Source organism: Hyaena hyaena, unplaced genomic scaffold, assembly GCF_003009895.1.
Source record: "Hyaena hyaena isolate Hyena2069 unplaced genomic scaffold, ASM300989v1 scaffold_454, whole genome shotgun sequence".
NCBI classification, from domain to species: Eukaryota; Metazoa; Chordata; class Mammalia; order Carnivora; family Hyaenidae; genus Hyaena; species Hyaena hyaena.
Genome location: NW_024081086.1, coordinates 696,037 through 715,084, shown reverse-complemented (window position 1 = coordinate 715,084; position 19,048 = coordinate 696,037). Strand labels below are relative to the sequence as shown.

Genomic DNA, 19,048 nt, shown 5'->3' with positions numbered 1-19,048 from the left:
GGCATTTCTGGGTTTTTATCTAATCCATTTCCCATTTTATCTGTTTTTTTTTTTCCTGTATATATTCTTTAATGCAGGTTTGTCTTATTCCATTCTGTAAGGATACCAGTTTTCTGAAATTACAGTAACTTTTATCTTCTCTTTCCTGTAGGTAATTATTTGTAACGTTATACTTTTCCTCAAACGGTTACAAGACTTTTTTCCATAGAGTTCTTGTTGATTTTCATGTCTTATCCTTGAATGAGCACACTGTTTAGAGATTTAGTATTTGCCAACAAATAGCATTTGGGAAGTTGTTCACTGTTCCATTTCCTATCTGTACAGTTGGATAAATTCCCTTCTGTGATCTTAATAGATCAGTTAAGTTGATGTACACAGCTCCTAGCCTAATTCCCAGGTTCTTTTATGCATTTAACTAGTAAAATTTTATGATACTTGTGTGTTATTTCCTATTCGCCATGACCTATTTCTCTCATACTTTGTACCCATGGATTATAAGGAAAATTATAATACTGATCATGAGTTCTCTGAGAACCCCTCAATTATTTACATATGATGCATTATACTATTACTAGTCCTTCTACCACCAGCCACCAACTCCCTGTCTTATTTGTTTTGGGAAATGCTATGTTTGATATAAAAAGATGCTGGATAGGGGTAAAGGAACAGAATGGATAAATTAACAATCTATGACTACCTCAGAAAAACAGCACTCTTCTTTGCATTAGGTGCATACTTAGCTAACAGAGTGCAATGGTAGATTTATAGAGTCCCTAGGACCCTGAGTCATGGAAGAGAGGATATATCTTCTTCCCCCCACCTCCCAGAAAGTTATAGTTTTATGAGGCACAGCCCGAGAGTTTGGTGATTTTTATTTTAATTTAATTTTGTTTTTTTTTATAATTAAAATTTCTCCCAGATTTTGACATTATGTTTTCTCTTGTTTTTAGTTGTATGTGTATGAATGTTTGCTTTATTCTGTATTGTAGGTATTATTTAGTGGGATATTTGAGGAAGCAGTGTCTGGGGCTGCTAGCCAGCTTCCATTTAAATGGAAAGCCTTTGGGCACACTTCATCTTTATCCTTGCTTAACCTCTCCATTGTTGTCCATGTTTACCATGTTATGTATTCATTGTTTTCTTAAACATTCAGCTATAATCATTTCTAATTTGACTTTTATTTATACCTCAAATATTAATTTGGCATTAGATCCTCACACATTTTTATAACCCCTTAAAGGACTTGGTAAGAATTCTGCATTTCTCATCCCTAATAGAGTCTAGCATCTAGGTGCCATGCTATGAGTATACATTATTTCAAAAACTGAATCTTCTCTAGTATGCTTTTAATACCTAAGCTATAAATTCCCAAATCTTTATATGCCCTCCAGATCTCCTTGGTAAACAACAGATCTGAGCATCTATTTATCTACAAGAAATACCTTGTGTACATTCCTCATAAGTGTCTTAAATCAGCATCTCCATAAGCAGACTTACTCTGCTCCCTTCTTTTATATTCTCTCTTCTAATAAATGGTGTCCCACCCAGTCAACCACCAAAGCTAGCAATTTAGGAATCTTTTTTTTTTTTTTTCTTTATTCCTTCTTTCTTGTTCTCATATCCCACAACCAGTTGGTATTGATATCTTATTTATTCTACTTGTTAAAGATGTTGAACTATCTCTTCTTTATTCTCAAACTGTCACCTTAGTTTAGGTCCTTATCTCTTACTTAGATATTTGTTCTGATTGTACTGATCTGTAGCTGCTCTGCCCTATTCACCAAATATGGTAGTCTACAGAATAAAGGCCAATAGTCTTTCATATAGTATACCAAACTGGAGTTGAGAGTCCAGTTTGGAGACTACTCTCAAAGGTAAGAGGAGAGATGGTAAGGATAAGAATTGGAGAAATTACTAGTATAGAACCTGATGGATATATGTACTTTTTTCAATTACAGCTGAAAATTATAGTAGCTACATATAGGAGTGGCTGCCTAACTCAGTAATTTCTTCATGAGGCTGTGTCTTTGCTGTTTGTTGTCCCATTTTCTTTTTAAAAAAGAACTTTAAGTTTGTTTATTTTGAGAGAGACCACGCAAGTCAGGGAAGGGCAGAAAGAGAGTGGAGTCTGGGGAGAGAGAATCCCAAGCAGACTCCACACTGTCAGCACAGAGCCTGATGAGGGGCTTGAACTCACAAAAACGTGAGATCATGACCGGAGCTAAAACCAGGAATCAGAGGACACTCAACCAACTGAGCCACCCAGATGCCTCAGTTGTCCCGTTTTCAAACATCAGACTTGTATCCTTTCATCATTCGCCTCACTGCCTGTAATACTGGTCAGGAGATGAACATCTGACCCCAGCTGAGTGAACGTAATGCCTTAGTCCATGGCCACAGTGATTGGTGCATACAATGGGCATATGAACCAAATTGGACTAATCAGACCTTTCCTAGAACTCTTCTAAGTTGAACTAGAAAAAGATAATCTTTTCTATTTGGTCCTCATAGCTGTTGGGATGTGAGCGCATCTCCTTCTCTCCTTCATACTTTACAAGGAAGCCTACATTAGGAAAGCAGAAACCAGCCTGTAGAGAATCACAAATAGAGAGCCCTTGTGGTCTTCAAGGCCTTGGTTTCAGTGGTCCCTCAGAATAGTGCATTCCATCCTCTGAATGGTTATATAGGTCAACAGATCCTTCCTTTTAACTTCGAGTAGTTAAGAATTTTCAATCGCAATCAAAGGGCTCTAACTGTTACAAACCTGTGATCAGTACTTTGTGTCTGGGGAAGATACAGGGAAGTCAAAGTTGACTTCCAGGTATCTGTATATCATTTCTCTCTGACAGCTTTGTAACCGTATCCATGTCTCCTTCCTCTTCTAGATGTTGAACTCTTTGAAGGCACAGGCTGTATCTTAATCCATCTAGCTTGCTTTTAAGCCCATAACTAGCATAATGTCTAAAACCAATTAGGTGTTTAGTAAAGTTTTGCTGTTGAATGGTAAAGTTCATACAAGACTAAGTTCCATTAATTTATGTAGAATGTTTTCCCTTTTGGCACAGTGTTTGTTTCCAGGATGGAAGAGAGGTTTTTCAGCCATTTTTACCTAATGAGAGTTTGAAACCTATTTCAAGTCTTCCTCTGTACTGTAACCTTTAATATTAACTGCAATTTTTAACCTTTTATATGCATAATATACTTAAAGCCACATTCGATTTCTGCTTTAGGTTAAAGGAAATTATTTATAAAGAGAAAAATTCCAAAGCACAACTCGAAATTATGGTTCACCAACTTCAAAATGAAATAAAAAATCTAAGTATTGAATTAATTAAAGCAAAAGATCAGCAAGAGGATCATATTAGACACTTAAGAACCCTGGAAAAAGCATTAGAAAAAATGGAGAGGCAGAAAGGGCAACAACAAGCAGCACAGGTATTTCTCTTTTAATCTGTCAGTCATATGAATTAACACAAATTCATAGCTTTCATCTTGAAGCAAGTGATATTGTTATAGAGTAAACTTAAAAGATGTTAGGCTGTATGTAAAAATTAATTTAAATATAACAATTCCTGCGGAGTTCTTTCTTTTTTTTTTTTAAGATTTTATTTTTGGGCTCGTAGGTGGCTCAGTCTGTTAAGTGTTGGACTCTTGATTTTGTCTCAGGTCATGATCTCACGGTTTATGGGTACAAGCCCCACATCAGGCTCTGACAGTGCAGAGCCTGCTAGGGATTCTCTCTCCCTCGCTCTCTCTGCCCCTCCACCCTGCATCTCTCTCATACTCAAAATAAATAAATAAAACTTAAAAAAAGATTTTATTTTTTAAGTAATCTCTATACCCACTGTGGGGTTTGACTTAGCAACCCCATGATCAAGAGTCAGATGCTCTACCTACTGAGCCAGACAGGGGCCCCCTTCACCCGTGGAGTTATTTCTGACTAGCACTCGCAATGCAGTATTAAGAATAGTTGGGGGAGGGGCGCCCGGGTGGCTTAGTCGGTTAGGCGTCCGACTTTTGCTCAGGTCATGATCTCATGGTTCGTGGGTTCGGGCCCCGCTTCGGGCTCTGTGCTGACTGCCAGCTCAGAGCCTGGAGCCTGTTTCAGTCTGTGACTCCCTCTTTCTCCGACCCTCCCCTGCTCACGCTGTCTCTCTCTCTTTCCTAGAAATAAATAAAAAAAAAACATTTAAAAAAGAAAAAAAAAAAAAGAATAGTTGGGGGAAATATTGTAGGTTATTAGGCTTATATTATGGGAGCCAGGTTTTAAAAGTCTCTTTGAGGATCCTGAAGATATTTCATTTTCATGCCTTCTGAGTAGAAATTATTGAGATCTGTGATTTAATTAAGCAATAGTTAATACTAGTCTGTTTGATGCTTCTAAGATTATATTTTCTGTGATCATAGCATCATTAATTTAATAAATTTTGAAAAAAATCAACTTAGTCACCAGATTCTATTATTTAGAAGGCGGTTTTCTTTGGGGGAACTGACATTAAATAGAAGCAGAGCGAGTATTATCTAAACACTGTAATTGTATATATTTACTCAGATACGACTTATCCAAGAGGTGGAGCTCAAGGCTGCTGCTGCTGATAGAGATATAAGTTTACTTAGAACTTCTCTTCATCAAGAAAAGGAACAAGTACAACAACTTCATGAACTTCTGGCATTGAAAGAACAAGAACACAGGTAAATGAAAAATGCATCAGGAAAATAATGACATTTAAAAATAGAGAAAGGAAGCTTCTTGGTTTCTCCCTACCTGCTCCCTTACCTGAAGCTAGACTGATGGGTCAGTGGCAAAGCCTGACAGAATTAGCTCATGGAAAATAACATGTTTATCTATGCATTAAAATCAGTCTTAAAGTGAGAACTGATAGCTTAAAAACAAATAGGTGGCTCTACTGAGGTAAGAACTTCTAACAATTAAGCTTGTTTTGCATTTTTCCAAGCCCAAACAAAAGTCAGTCATTGTAATAGAGAAGATATTTTAATTGACCTCCAAGTATCTACCTGTTAAATCAATCAATAGCCTTTATTCCTCTGTAGTGCAGGAGTCAACAAACTTTTCCTTTGAAGGGCCAGATAGAAAATATTTTAGCCATACCTAATTATATTTCTATAGTAAGAAAGTAGCCATAGACAGTATGTAAACGAATGGGCATTGCTATGATCCAAGGAAGGCTTATTTCCGATAAAAAGAGTCTTGGTCCAAGAGAATTGGTCTGTGACGTGTAGTTTGCCAACCTTCTCTGTGGAGTGCAAGTCCACAATAACTTGAATACTTGCAGCTAGCTATCTACTGGTTGAATTGTTTATTTGCGATGTATATTCAGCCTACTGGTTGAATTGTATATTTGCCATGAGTTAATTGTGTTTGTTTGCAAACCTGTTTTTGTTTTGCCCTTACTTAAATGAAATTTTTAATGTATAAATTAAATGTTAATGCTCTAGGGAAAATTAACATCATATGCAGAGGCAGAATGACTATAAAAGATTGGGGGGAAATCATTATAAAAATCTAAAATTTTGTACTTAGTTTCCTTCACAAATATCTCTTCTTGTTCTAAAGAAACCAAAACTAGAAATAATGGATTTTGTATCATGGGTTTGACTTATTCAGGAAAAATAGTAGAGAACACTAAAGAATTAGCTCACATTTAAATTAAAAACTTGCCCTATATGTCAAAAAATCAGTGAATAATTTCACACTTTAACTGATTTTTTTCTCTTAACCAATCCCAGTACCAGACTGTATTAGTTACATGTCAGAGTTGTATATCAAAGAATATACAGTGCAATAGAACTTCTACAAATGCACCTGAAGAATTTTAGAAACCATAAAATAATTCTGAACTATCTCAGTGCAGTTAAGATACAGATAGACTTTTATTCCTATCACCACTGAATATACAGTCAAATAAAATTTTTGTTTTCGTCTAACTACCATCCTGTGCCAGGTTGTTTCTGTAAGTGAGAACCTGATTTTAAGTTAACAACAGAGAATACAGAATACTTACTAACCATTTAAACTCTTTAAAGTTTTTCTTTCCAGAGGAATAATGTCCTATGATTTTTATTTGTTATTCCAGGAAAGAACTTGAAACAAGGGAGTTTCTCAGTGATGCTGAGTTCCAGGAAGCCTTAGCTAAAGAAGTAGCTAAAGAAGAAAGAAAGCATGAACAAGATATAAAAGAATATCAAGAAAAAATCGATACATTAAACCAACAGTATATGGATTTAGAAAATGAATTCCGTATTGCTTTAACTGTTGAAGCCAGAAGATATAAAGATGTAAGGATTATATCTAGCTTTTTATTGAAAACAGAATCAGCAAGATATGGTTGGATGAGAGGACTACATTTTAGAATTCTAGCTCTATTTACATATTGCCTCTATGATTTTAAGCAAATTACTTAAATTCTTAGAGTCTTGGTTTCTTCACAAAAATATAGCTACTCTTCAGTGCTGTTGCAAAAACTAAGTGAGATTATACATGGTCAAGGAAAGACAGCACTGGAATAAGAATTGAGAAGCCTGAATTCTCCTGTTTCTATAGAGCAGGGATTGACAAACTAAAGACCCTAGGCTTGTTTTTGTAAATAAAGTTTTATTAGAACACAGCCACAGAAACAAATAGTTTCTAAATATTAGAGAACTGCTATTTATAATGCAATTTTGAAATATAGGTTAAAGATGGTTTTGAAAATGTTGCAACTGAGTTAGCAAAGAGCAAGCATGCTCTTGTTTGGGCTCAACGAAAAGAAAATGAATCTTCCTCTTTAATTAAAGATCTGACCTGTATGGTGAAGGAGCAAAAAACAAAACTTGCAGAAGTTTCAAAATTGAAACAGGAAACAGCAGCAAATTTACAGGTAAAACATTGAAACTTTATATTTCCCTTTTAATTTTTTCCTTCATAGTCTAGTGTATATTGTGATGATTTTAGGAAGTAACAGTATTACAAACTTTTAAATAATGCTAATTATATGATGTGTATGAGAAAAGTAATATAACTAGGAGATTAAACCATGATTTCACAGATTGTATTGCTTACACTGAAATAATATTTAAATAAAATAAGTAAATTTAAGAATTGTACTTAAGTAAGTAGGTTCAAGTTGTCCAGTGATACAGCAGAAATTGTGATGGTGATACTCATATGGTTGAAGTTCGGGAAATAGCACACAAATTGCTGATAATTTTGTGGTGGTCATGGTAGTCTTTAGATATACCTAGCTATAGTAATTTTTAAATTAACCTTTATAGTGCTGTTGCCTCAGGTTTAAACATTTGCGGTATTTTACCCAAGAGAACTTAATTCCTGAAAGTGACCTTTAGATTATTGACATAAACGCTGAGTGAGAAATTTTGAGTATTACATGTGTTTTTGCTCTTTCAAGATACTGATATTAGAATAAAATTCAGAGTTCTTAAAGGAACAGTCCCTTAAAATTTGACTTTATTTTATGACGTACACTTATCTTAAAATGAAAACCTTCTGTAATGTCAACTGTAGGAGGATTTACTTTGGTTAAATAACATTTTTCTCATAAAATGCAAAAAGTAAAAAAATGAAGCACTTAAATATAATACTTTGCTTTTTTTTCGATGTTTTTTGGGGATATACAGAATCAAATCAACACCCTGGAAATCTTGATTGAAGACGACAAGCAGAAGAGTATTCAAATAGAACTTCTCAAGCATGAAAAAATCCAGCTTGTTTCTGAGCTAGCTGCCAAGGAGTCACTAATTTATGGTTTAAGGACAGAAAGAAAAGTATGGGGGCATGAGCTGGCACAACAGGGTAAGTTTTTCACGTTTTCAAAGGGAAAATAGCTCATTCTTCTAAGACACACCAAAAAAGAAGGTGATGCTTTATATATAAGGACAAGTAGGCATTTGCCAGCCAAACAGCCAAATGAAATGCCTGAGATGTAAAATAGTTTATTACAGTAGTTACGGAGTTACAGCTTTCATTTTGTCTTCTGTTTTTTTGTTTTTGTTTTCTTCCAAATATAATTTGGCTACTTTTCTGATCAGGTATACTTTTACAGTGCTTCAACTGACTAAGTCATTGAAATAATTCTTACACAGTGATTTTAAATTTTTTGAATAGTATTCAGGTTTTTTCCCAAAAATTTGGTAACACTTTTGTTATGCATGGAGAAATGTGAAAATAGTATATGAATGAAAACCACTTTAGGTGTAGGTAAATCTTCTTAGTCTCTTTTCTTTTCCAATCAATCACTAAAGCAAGAGATAGATATTGTTTCATGTTCTTCAGAGATTACAAATTATGAATATTTAGATGTTGATCTTAGCAGAGAATTGCTCATTTGTCCCTTCCATATAAGAATCTTTAGGGGCGCCTGGGTGGCTTAGTCGGTTAAGCGTCCGACTTTCACTCAGGTCATGATCTCGTGGTTCGTGGGTTCGAGCCCCGCGTCGGGCTCTGTGCTGACTGACAGCGCAGAGCCTGGAGCCTATTTCAGATTCTGTGTCTCCCTCTCTCTCTGACTCTCCCCTGCTCACACGCGCTGTCTCTCTCTCTCTCCTAGAAATAAATAAAAATATTTAAAAAAAAAAAAAAAAGAATCTTTAATATGGTTCTTTTTGTTTGTATGCCATAAGTTGAACAATTAAATATTATTACATGTCTGAGTTACTTGTTTTGATTTATAGCTTTAGATTTTCCAGAGAGTCACAGGTATTTAAAAGGCCTTTTTGGGGGCGCCTGGGTGGCTTAGTCAGTTAAGCGTCCGACTTTCGCTTAGGTCACGATCTCTTGGTTCGTGGGTTTGAGCCTCGCATCGGGCTCTGTCCTGACTGCCAGCTCAGAGCCTGGAGCCTGTTTCCAGAGTCTGTATCTTCCTCTCTCTCTGACCCTCCCCTGCTCACGCTGTCTCTCTCTCTCTCTCTCTCCTAGAAATAAATAAAAGTATTAAAAAAAAATAATAAAATAAAATAAAAGGCCTTTTTGTTCTCTTCCCCTTTCCTTTCATGCTATGCTTTATATATTTAGGTTTTTTTATTCAGCTTTTCTTTTTATTTACTATATTATACATTGTTAGATATTCATAGGATACAAATCCTCCAAGGTCTTTTAAAATTTGTTATTTATGATGTTTATTTCTCAGGATCATCTCTGGCTTTAAACCGTGGGAAATTAGAGGCTCAAATTGAAAGTTTATGTAAAGAGAATGAGTCTCTGAGAAAGGCAAATGAACGTGATAATGATGCATTAAAAATTAAGTGCAAAATCATAGAAGACCAAACCGAAACCATTGGAAAATTAAAAGTTGTAAGTTTGATACTTTTTTTGGGACAAAGAGCATGTGGCACATTTGTAAATCTGTGGATCAAAATATCCAATAAATATCTGTCTCAGTGAATCCCGACTGTTGTGGAATTTGGGACAGAGTATCCTGTGTTTCCTTATATTATCTATGCCCTTTGCCTTTTAAGAGGACTGCATGGCTTTTATTTATTAACTTTAAATTACTTTTACCTCAAAATTTTATGGGATGTTATTCTGGTCCTGTGAAATAACTGAAAATAATGTCATTAAAGGGTTAGGAATCTTAAGAAAATTAATGTTTTATATGTTTAAAATATCCTTTTAGAGCACTGTTTAGGATCTTCTAATATTGCTAAATTCTCAAAATTGTGACAAAACCCAACTCTTCTATATTTAAAAGTATAAATAGTTTTTAAAACTATGCTTGTTCCTGGGGGAAGCCATTTGTATCCTCTTCTCCAATATGGATATCTTCATAAGAATACTGATAGGATTATTTGTTTCAAAGTATGTTATGTGAAAATTTGAAAGTTATCTTGATCACTGAATCAATTTTGATCTTACAAATTTTCTTCTAGAGATTGTCTCTTAACGTAAAAACTGAGGGGGTGCCTGGGTGGCTTAATGGGTTAAATGTCCCAACTCTTGATTTCAGCTCAGGTCAGGATCTCCGCGTTGGTGAGATTGAACCCTGTGTTGAGCTCCACACTAACAGTGCAGAGCCTACTTAGGATTCTCTCTCTCCCCCCTCTCTCTTTCTGCCCCTCCTCCACTCACACACGAGCGCTCTCTCTCTCAAAATAAATACTTTTTTTAAGTGTAAAAACTGAGAAAAATGTATTTAAAAAACTTCTAAACGAGATTATCACCCATTAAAATTAACAACTCATTCTTCAGAGTAGCGATAACTGCCTAAGATTTAATTTTCTTTTTCTTAGTCATCTTTAAGAAACTCCTTGAGAACTTAACTTTATCTCGTACAGAAAATAAATATATGTCATCATATTGCTATATCCTTAGCTAGTTTTAGGCCATGAATGCCTGAACTGTATCACCCTAAACAATTACATTATTGTTCACTCCATGTAAATTTGGTTTCAGTATATCCAAAATTTGAAATCTATCGGGTCATACTTGCCAAGGTGCAGTGAACATTATTGAAATTTTTTAGCATTAAGCCTTTTTTCTTGTTTTAAAAATCTTGCCAAGCATATTTTCCTTTGAGTTAAGCTAACTATGAAACAGAAAGACTTGTGTTGCTTTCTAAATTTCACAAGTCAAAGCAGAGAATATAATACCTTGGCATAATACGTTGATTTGACAAAGCTACTTCCACGGAAGACTACTGCCTTCTTGTCAGTCTCTGAGCAGGAAGGAAATGACTAGTAATGAATGATACAGTGGAGCCAAAATTCAGATGAGTTTTAGTTTTAAATTTTTGGTTTTAAAAATTCAGATTTTTCAGCCCATCATTTTTCCCCCACAGCTTATTACATTTACTTTAAAGACCATTCTATGAGCCTCAAATATATGATTATTATGGTGCTTTCCCACTAATCATGAAACAGAGAGAGATAGTTAGGTATAATTTCTTTCAGCAGTAAATTCATCTAAAACAGATAATGACCCTTACCCATTGTTAACTTAGATGTTCATAAAGTAGAAATCTTCAAGGTCTTTTAAAGTTTGTCACTGATCATGTTTTCTTGGGGTTTTCTCTAGCCCCAAATCATGAGAAATTAGGGGCTCATATTGAAAGTTCATATAGAGAAAACAAGTCTCTGCAAAAGGCAAATGAACCTGATAATGATGTTTGATGTTTTGGAGTTTGATATTTTCAATTAAATGGATTTTATAGTTAGCTTCTAACTATGGAAATCAGAAGCAGAAACTTTTTCAAATTCTGTTTCCTCCCCATATATAATTTTGATACTTTTCAGTATATATGGGTCATAGTACTCTCTGATGCTACAGTGTTTATCATTCTTTCTTATTAATAGGGTTATTTCATAAGAATCTTTTATAGCTTTTGTGAACTCCCATAACATATGTCAAGTCTGCTCACTCTTAAGTGCTTCAGAGTCATGGGGACAAAATAAACAATTCATGACTTTTATACAAATGTTGGTCAAGACTAGGAGACTACCCAACATCTTTGCTTAGAATTTCTCGATATGTAACACACTGAGGAGTTGAACTGCATCCTTTATAATTCTTATGAGTACATACTTAAATTGGCCTTTTCCAGTATTTGTTTGCCTCCATCTTCTTCCCAAAATGAAAAAAGGCAAGGTGGGCGGGGCAGAGTAAAGAGGGTAAAAATAAGAACTACCAAGTTCATCTTTTCTCACTCGCAGAGACTGATGTCAGTGGTTGGTGTATAGCAGACTGTTCAGACATGCCGGCATGCCCCCACAAAGCAAAGAAATAGTCATTGGAATAAATCACCTACCTGAAGTCTAATGCCTGCAGACATTTAGCACTGCCTAAGGTGGTTTTGATCTTTCTTTATCCTCTGATTTGTAGTATGCAGACAGGATAAAGTCTGGCTCATGGTCTAGAAGATAGAATAAAAAGTTTGGGGAGATATAAACCCTGTCTTTATGTGACATTTTAATAGTGATAAAATCATACTTTGTTTTGAAGTAAAGCATTTATTTGGTCATCCTGATGCAGAAAGCACTTCTGTTGAGTATAGTAGAAATAGCAACTTAATTTGCGCCACACATGCCCTGTGCATGTCAATCTTTGCTGTATTTGTCATCCAATTAGAATTTTCTTTGTTTCTATCATGAAAACATTTTTTCAAATGTAATTGAAATTTTTTATTGTGCTGCTTTTCCTTCTCCCTTTATGATTGCTAATTGCTAACTTACTTAAATAAAAAGTGTAAAGGGGATAAGAATTTTATTTCTTTTTTTAAAAATTTTTTAATGTTTTTTTATTTTTGAGAGAGAGTGCAAGTGAAGGGGGGATAGGGTGGAAAGAGGGAGACATAGAATCTGAAGCAGGCTCCAGGTTCCGAGCTGTCAGCACAGGGCCTGACGTGGGGCTCGAACCCATAAACCACCTGAGCTGAAGTCATACACTTAAGCAACTTAACCACCCAGGTGCTCCTAGAATTTTATCTTTCTTAATAGCACTGAAAACAAAGTAGTAGTGATGTTTCTTATTGATTTTTATTAAAAAATGTCCCGTAAATCTTTTCAAAAACACTCAGTAAACAGTTTATGTTTTAATCTGTAGTTTTTAGAATATTTTAAACCAAATTAAATCCAATTAGGAAATGAGGCATTTGGGTTAATAAAAATAAAGTGCTGATTTTTTTTCTTGAAGTGTTTGCAAGAAAAAGAAGAACAAATCAAAATATTACAAGAAAAGATCATTGAAATACAAAAATGTAGTCAAGAACAACTTGATGAAAAATCTTCACAACTGGATGACATAATTGAAAAACTGGAAAGACACAATGAAAGAAAAGAAAAACTAAAACAGCAGTTGAAAATAAAGGAATTAGAACTTGAAGAAATTAGAAAAGCTTATAGGTATTATATAGTGTTTCCTGTTGAGAAATAAAATGTGTCTTAATGATTTCATATAACCAATTTTATTTTTTAAATTATTTCTTTTTGTATTAGTACCCTTAATCAGAAATGGCATGATAAAGGAGAGCTTCTAAGTCATCTGGAAATGCAAGTAAAAGAAGTAAAAGAAAAATTTGAAGACAAGGAAAGGAAACTTAAAGCAGAAAGAGACAAAAGTATGGAACTACAAAAGTAAGTGCTAAAATATGTGGGAGATCTTTCGGCATAAACACTGAATTGGGATGGGTAAGATATGTAAAAAGCAGGAAAGAAAAAAAGGACTAAAAATATGTTCGACATAGTTATTCAGCAAGTGCTTTATTTTCATTGTCTATAAAATGAAGATAATCATAGTTCCTATCTTAAATGCTTGATGTGAGGTTTAAATTTTGTGTGTGTAATTATGTATATATATGGCTTATATGAGTTATTTAGTACTAAGTGCCTGACACATAGTAGTAATTACTCTGTGAATATTTTGTTTTTATTACTGTGATTATTTTCAAACTGAAGGAAATATCTAGTGATATTTTTGGCTATTATATGTGAAGTTTAGAAGAGGAAGTCCCCTAACTACGAGAGGCAGTGAGCTGGAGAAACTGGAGCAGATTTCAGTAGTTGGCCTGCACAAACTGAGGATGCAAGCTAGTTGGAAAGAAGGGGAAGAAAATGTATATCTGGGTGCCATCACTGTTAGACTTTATAAAATACCATAGAAGAAATGAAGATTTTACCTTGTAAACTATGTAACTAGACTTCTTAAAAGAATTTATAAAGTTGGCTGCCTTGAAAAATAGGTAACAGTTTAATGATCAGTTGTCTTCTCAAGATTAAAGAGTGTTGTGGATAACAGCAAAATCTCATGTAGAGGTCAGTTCCCATTATATCAAGTCTAATAGAACTTGGAATTCGATTTCTTAAGTCAGTGTAAGTGGAAAAGGTTTTGATTGATAGTACAGTGTCTTGTTTGTCTGCTAATGGACCCTGTTCCACTTTGATTTCAACCAGCACTAATACAGGGATGTTGGCTGGTAACCTGTTCTTTCCTGCCTGTTAAAATTGAGAGTCTTTAATATCCTAAAAGAAATAATCATTTCCTATAAATAGCAGTTCCTAAACTTAGTATAAATCATAAAGCCTGACAGTTTTCAAAATCTCTTATATCGCATTGTTTGTCATCTTGTTAATAGCAAAACAGTAAAGGCCTGATTTTATACATTAATGCTTTTGTGCATTATAGACTAAGATTAGCATATAAGAAAGAAGACTTTTAACTTAATAGAATTTTAATAAAAACATTCTATTTATACAGTCTTTTATAATACATAAATTGATTGGGATGCCTGGCTGGCTCAGTCAGAAGAACATGTGACTCGTGATCTTGGGATCATGGGTTCAAGCCCCATATTGGATGTAGAGATCACTGAAAGAAATAAACTTTTTAAAAAATACATAATTGGGGTTTTTTCATATATTTTGAAACCAGTAATAAATCTGTGAGGTTGGCAGAACAGGTAGGATTATCCTATTTCTACAGTTGAAAAACTTAAAAGCTGGGGCGCCTGGGTGGCTCAGTCAGTTAAGTATCTGACCGGCTCAGGTCATGATCTCGCGGTTCATGGGTTCGAGCCCCGCATCAGGTTCTGTGCAGACAGCTAAGAGCCTTGAGCCTGTTTCAGATTCTGTGTCTCCCTCTCTTTCTGCCCCTCCCCCACTCATGCTCTGTCTCTCTCTGTCTCAAAAATAAATAAACAATAAAAAAAAAAAAAAAAACCTTAAAAGCAGAGTGTGTGACTTGCCCTTAAGTTATATGGCTACTAAGGGTTGCTTGCATCTGGCATCGTAAGAAAGACTTGATTCCTGGACCCAGTGTTCAGTCCACTATTACTATGGGCTATGCCAAAAGCAGAAAATATGTTCATTATGGACTTAAGTTTTTTAATAAAACTTATTCATATTTAATATAAAGGAATGGGTTTTTTTGCCTCTAAGTAACTTTTAGCACTAAAATTTTGTGAATTCAGTACTGTTTAATGTGTTTCCTAACATAGAGCATTATCTGTTAAACATTAGCATAGAGAAGTCAGATCTACATGTTCATAAACCTAAATCTGCCTATAATGTACACTTCTCAAATTATTGTCACACTACAAACACATGGAGAAAAAAAACTGATAGTTGTTATCTATGAATGTGGTTATAAATCGTAAGCTGAAACTCAGACTAAATGAGAACCAAAGTACTTTTACAGGATGAAAGTGTAACAAATTTTTATTGATGTTTTCCTACCCTGTTCTGTTACTAATAGATTCCACTGGATGAACTACTTACATCTTTTATTACCCAGGATATCTTCTTTTTTTTTTTTTTTAATGTTTGTTTATTTTTGAGAGAGAGCGAGAGACAGAGTACAAGCAGGGAAGGAACAGAGAGAGAGAGAGGGAAACAGAGAATCTGAAGCAGGCTTCAGGCTCTGAGCTGTCAGCACAGAGCCTGATGCGGGGCTTGAACCCACGAACTGCAAGTTCATAACCTGAGACAAAGTCGAAGGCTTTTCTGACTGCGCCACCCAGGCACCCATACCCAGGATACCTTCTATATAATGCAGTTATACTTCCATTAAAATGTGAATGTAAGGTGGGGCGCCTAGGTGGCTCAGTTGATTAAGCGTCCACTCTTGATCTCTGATCTCTGCTCACGTCATAATCTCAAGGTTTGTGTGATCAAGCCCCATGTTGGGCTCTGCGTGGAGCCTGCTTGAGATTCTGTCTCTCCCTCTCTCTGCCCCTCTCCCATGCACATAGTCGTGTGCTCTCTCTCTCTCTTTCTCTCTCAAAATAAGTAAACATTTTTTAAAAAATGAAAGAGTTGCCATCTAAGAAGAAAATAAATCCTAATATTTATAAACAAAGATAATGGTTTTTGTGCTTTTTTTTTAAGGGATGCGGTGGAAAAGCTTCATAGTATGGATGATGCCTTTAAAAAACAAGTTGATGCAATTGTTGAAGCTCATCAAGCTGAAATAAAACAACTAGCAAATGAAAAGCAGAAATATATTGATTCTGCAAATTTAAAGGTACTATGAATGAAATTCACTTTGATAATCAGTATTAAATTGATATAGCTAAATACATTATATCTTTGAGAATTATAAAGAGAAAAGGCAGTATGATTTAATGACCAAATAGATATGAAGAAAGTTGCCAAAACTATCATGCAGCCAGGCCAAAATGCTAGTAATACTTAGACAAGTTGTAGAATTCTAAGGAAACCAAAATTATAACTTTGATTCCGATGTGCACCTGCTCCATGATCTCTGTATAAAAATTGACATATCCCTAATTAGTCTCATATGGAAGTACCTTAGGGTAATTATGTGAATAAATTAAATACAATCCATCACTATTTTTAGAAAAGTCTCTCAAAAAGTATTTTGTTAATTAAGGTTTAAGACCATCATTGATAGTCTTGAGTGATATTTAATATCATTGACAAAGGAATTTTGGGTGTTATGAAATCAGAGGCAACATCAGAAGCACCCTATAGAGGTTTTTGTTTATTTTTTTAATTTATTTATTTTGAGAGTGAGCACTTGCTAGTTGAGATGGGGCAGAAAGAGAGGGAGAGAGAGAATCCCAAGCAGGCTCCATGCCTAGCACAGAGCCTGATGCAGGCCACAGGATCACCACTTGAGCTGATATCAAGAGTGGAACACAGAGGCACCTAGGTGGCTCAGTCCGTTAAGTGGCCGACTCTTGATTACGGCTCAGGTCATGATCTCACAGTTTTGAGCTTGAGCCCCACATTGGGCTCCATGCTGACAGTCCAGAGCCTGCTTGGGATTCTCTCTCTCTCTCTGTTTCTCTCTCTCTCTCTCCTTCTCAAAAATAAATAAACTTAAAACAAATGTTTTTAAAGAGTAGAACATTAAACTGACTGAACCACCCAGATGCCCCTAGAACTTTTTAGTCATACATATGCATGAGCTCCCCCCTCAGAGACTTTCATTTCCTAAGTGCCTCATATTTTAGTTAGATCCAGGTATTTTTAAAACTCAACAGGTAACCTCTGTTTGGTTTGATATGTCCACTCTTTTGAGACATACTAGATTAGTAGAACGGTTTTAAATTTCCATTTTTCCTTGATTTTGAAGTGGCAGTAAGAAAGTGAGATACCTGTACAACTGGAGATTCAGAAACCAGTAACTGGGAAAGAGTGATTCCATATAATTATTACAGTTGTGTGATTAGGTGGCATTACCCTCAGGAGTCTATGTGCAAAGAAAGAAGCAACAGAGTCTTTTGAAATAATGAATAAGGAGGTATAACTTGTTCAAAATGTAGTTCTTTATTTTATTTCAGGTCAACAGATGTTTCAGAAATTTTCTTTAAAATCTACCAAGTTTAACAAGGGTGCATCAGGTAATATGAAATAAAGTATAAGATCAGGCCCTTAGTTGAAGGGAAAATAATGAGTTTGATATTGGACCTCTAGTGCCAGTAAGACTTAATAATACCAAAGGGATGTATCTGTTTGAGAGTTAGAGAAATGGCACCAGAGCTTAAATGTTATAATCATGGAAAAAATGGTAAATTATGACATAAAAAAGATCATTTAAATTAGGAGAAATACTAATTTCTAAGGGAAAACATTAGGAAATCTATATTAGAGATTAGGAAGTGAAAGGTAAACAGAAAGGAACGGTCATATGGCTAGTACTCTCAGGAATGTTGCATCATAGGAGAGAGAATTTCAAGCAGAAATTAATAGTAGCAAATACAGAGAATCCTAGGAGAATATAGTTTAGGAAGAAATGATAAAATTCTCTTTCAAAAAGATGGTAATTTATAACCAACAGTAATTTTAGAAATGAGGTAGACTAGATTATAGCATTTCTTTAGGAAGGGAGGTTATTACAGTTTTAAAAGTCTGTAAGGAACTGATGTTTTAGTTGAACTCAGGACTCCTCATTCATATGTTCTATAGGACAGTGGAAAGATTAAGTCAAAAGACTAGGTTTCTGTCCATATATGCTACTGAGAAGCTGTATAACTTCTACAACTTTTCTAAGCTCAAAAATAGAGTTAAAATAAATTCACATGTGCTTATCGCAAGAACCCATGACATATAGACAATATCCATGTAAGTACTTTGTATTACAGTATAAACATTGATTTCCCTATTAGTATTTGAACAAGTTACTTTATACTAACCTCTTTGCCTTAAATGAATACCACAATTTAAAAGTAAAGTTTTGACTTTTTCTTTCAGAATACATTTTTAAAATATATGTTCTTTAAAAAAGGTAAATTTATATGTTGATTTAGGTTCATCAAGTTGAAGAAGAAATGCGTGAACTTCTGCAGGAAACATGCAAGAACAAAAAAGCAATAGAAGAAAAAATTAAGCAACTTGCTTTTGCTCTAACTGAAATTCAGCAAGAAATGTGATGGTTCTAAGAATGAATTTAATTGGAATGAAACAGCAGACCTATTGTAAAAATGATTAAATATTGTAATAGTAGTAACTGCTATGACTTTGAAATGTCTCTTTCTACACATTTTATTCTGATTATATTTTAAAAGACTTTTTGATCAAGTGTTTTTTAATTGTATCTGTAGGTTTTTATAATAAATTGATCATTATGTGTATTAGAAAAGCCTATCAAAATAACTAGATTTATGACACTTTCTTGTTTCTGTGCTATATACATTGTTTGGTAATTACACATTTGCCTACAAATATGTAAATGGAAATTAACATTAGTATTTGGACTATATAAGGTAAAATATTTTCATCTTTGTTGTTACCTTATTGTGTTGATGAAAAACTAATTATATTTATTGGTCATGCTTTAGTTGATGTAGTTCCATTTTTTAAAAATGCTCATAAGCGTAGCTGAAAAGATTTGAAGTCTGTATGATAAAGATGTGGCATTCTTAACAAAGCACATGTAGCCATCTCCACATCACTCATAATGACCGCTTTTTAATAAGGCATATGACTTTTTCATTAAAGATTACACTTAAGGTTTTATAAACATTGTCTGTTCCTCAAGAGGAACACTACTGTTTCACTCCCATTTTCCCTTCTAATCTAATAAGAATATAAAAGAATTCTTATTTTTACTTCTGTCATCTCTTATGCTCCTATGCATGCA

At 34.5% G+C, this 19,048-nt stretch overlaps 1 protein-coding gene across 2 annotated transcripts in view; it reads left to right on the top strand.

Moving 5' to 3' along the window:
- Positions 1 to 18,745, top strand: part of LRRCC1 (leucine rich repeat and coiled-coil centrosomal protein 1) — a 41,125-nt gene extending 22,380 nt beyond the window's left edge. For both annotated transcript variants that reach the window (XM_039253483.1, XM_039253482.1), the window contains 10 exons: positions 3,231 to 3,435; positions 4,553 to 4,692; positions 6,096 to 6,297; positions 6,693 to 6,878; positions 7,636 to 7,810; positions 9,144 to 9,307; positions 12,641 to 12,849; positions 12,943 to 13,080; positions 15,829 to 15,964; positions 18,216 to 18,745. In XM_039253483.1, the coding sequence (XP_039109414.1) occupies positions 3,231 to 3,435; positions 4,553 to 4,692; positions 6,096 to 6,297; positions 6,693 to 6,878; positions 7,636 to 7,810; positions 9,144 to 9,307; positions 12,641 to 12,849; positions 12,943 to 13,080; positions 15,829 to 15,964; positions 18,216 to 18,338 (1,678 nt within the window). In that variant the 3' untranslated portion in view covers positions 18,339 to 18,745. The remainder of the gene's footprint in view (positions 1 to 3,230; positions 3,436 to 4,552; positions 4,693 to 6,095; positions 6,298 to 6,692; positions 6,879 to 7,635; positions 7,811 to 9,143; positions 9,308 to 12,640; positions 12,850 to 12,942; positions 13,081 to 15,828; positions 15,965 to 18,215) is intronic.
- Positions 18,746 to 19,048: the final 303 nt, after the last annotated feature.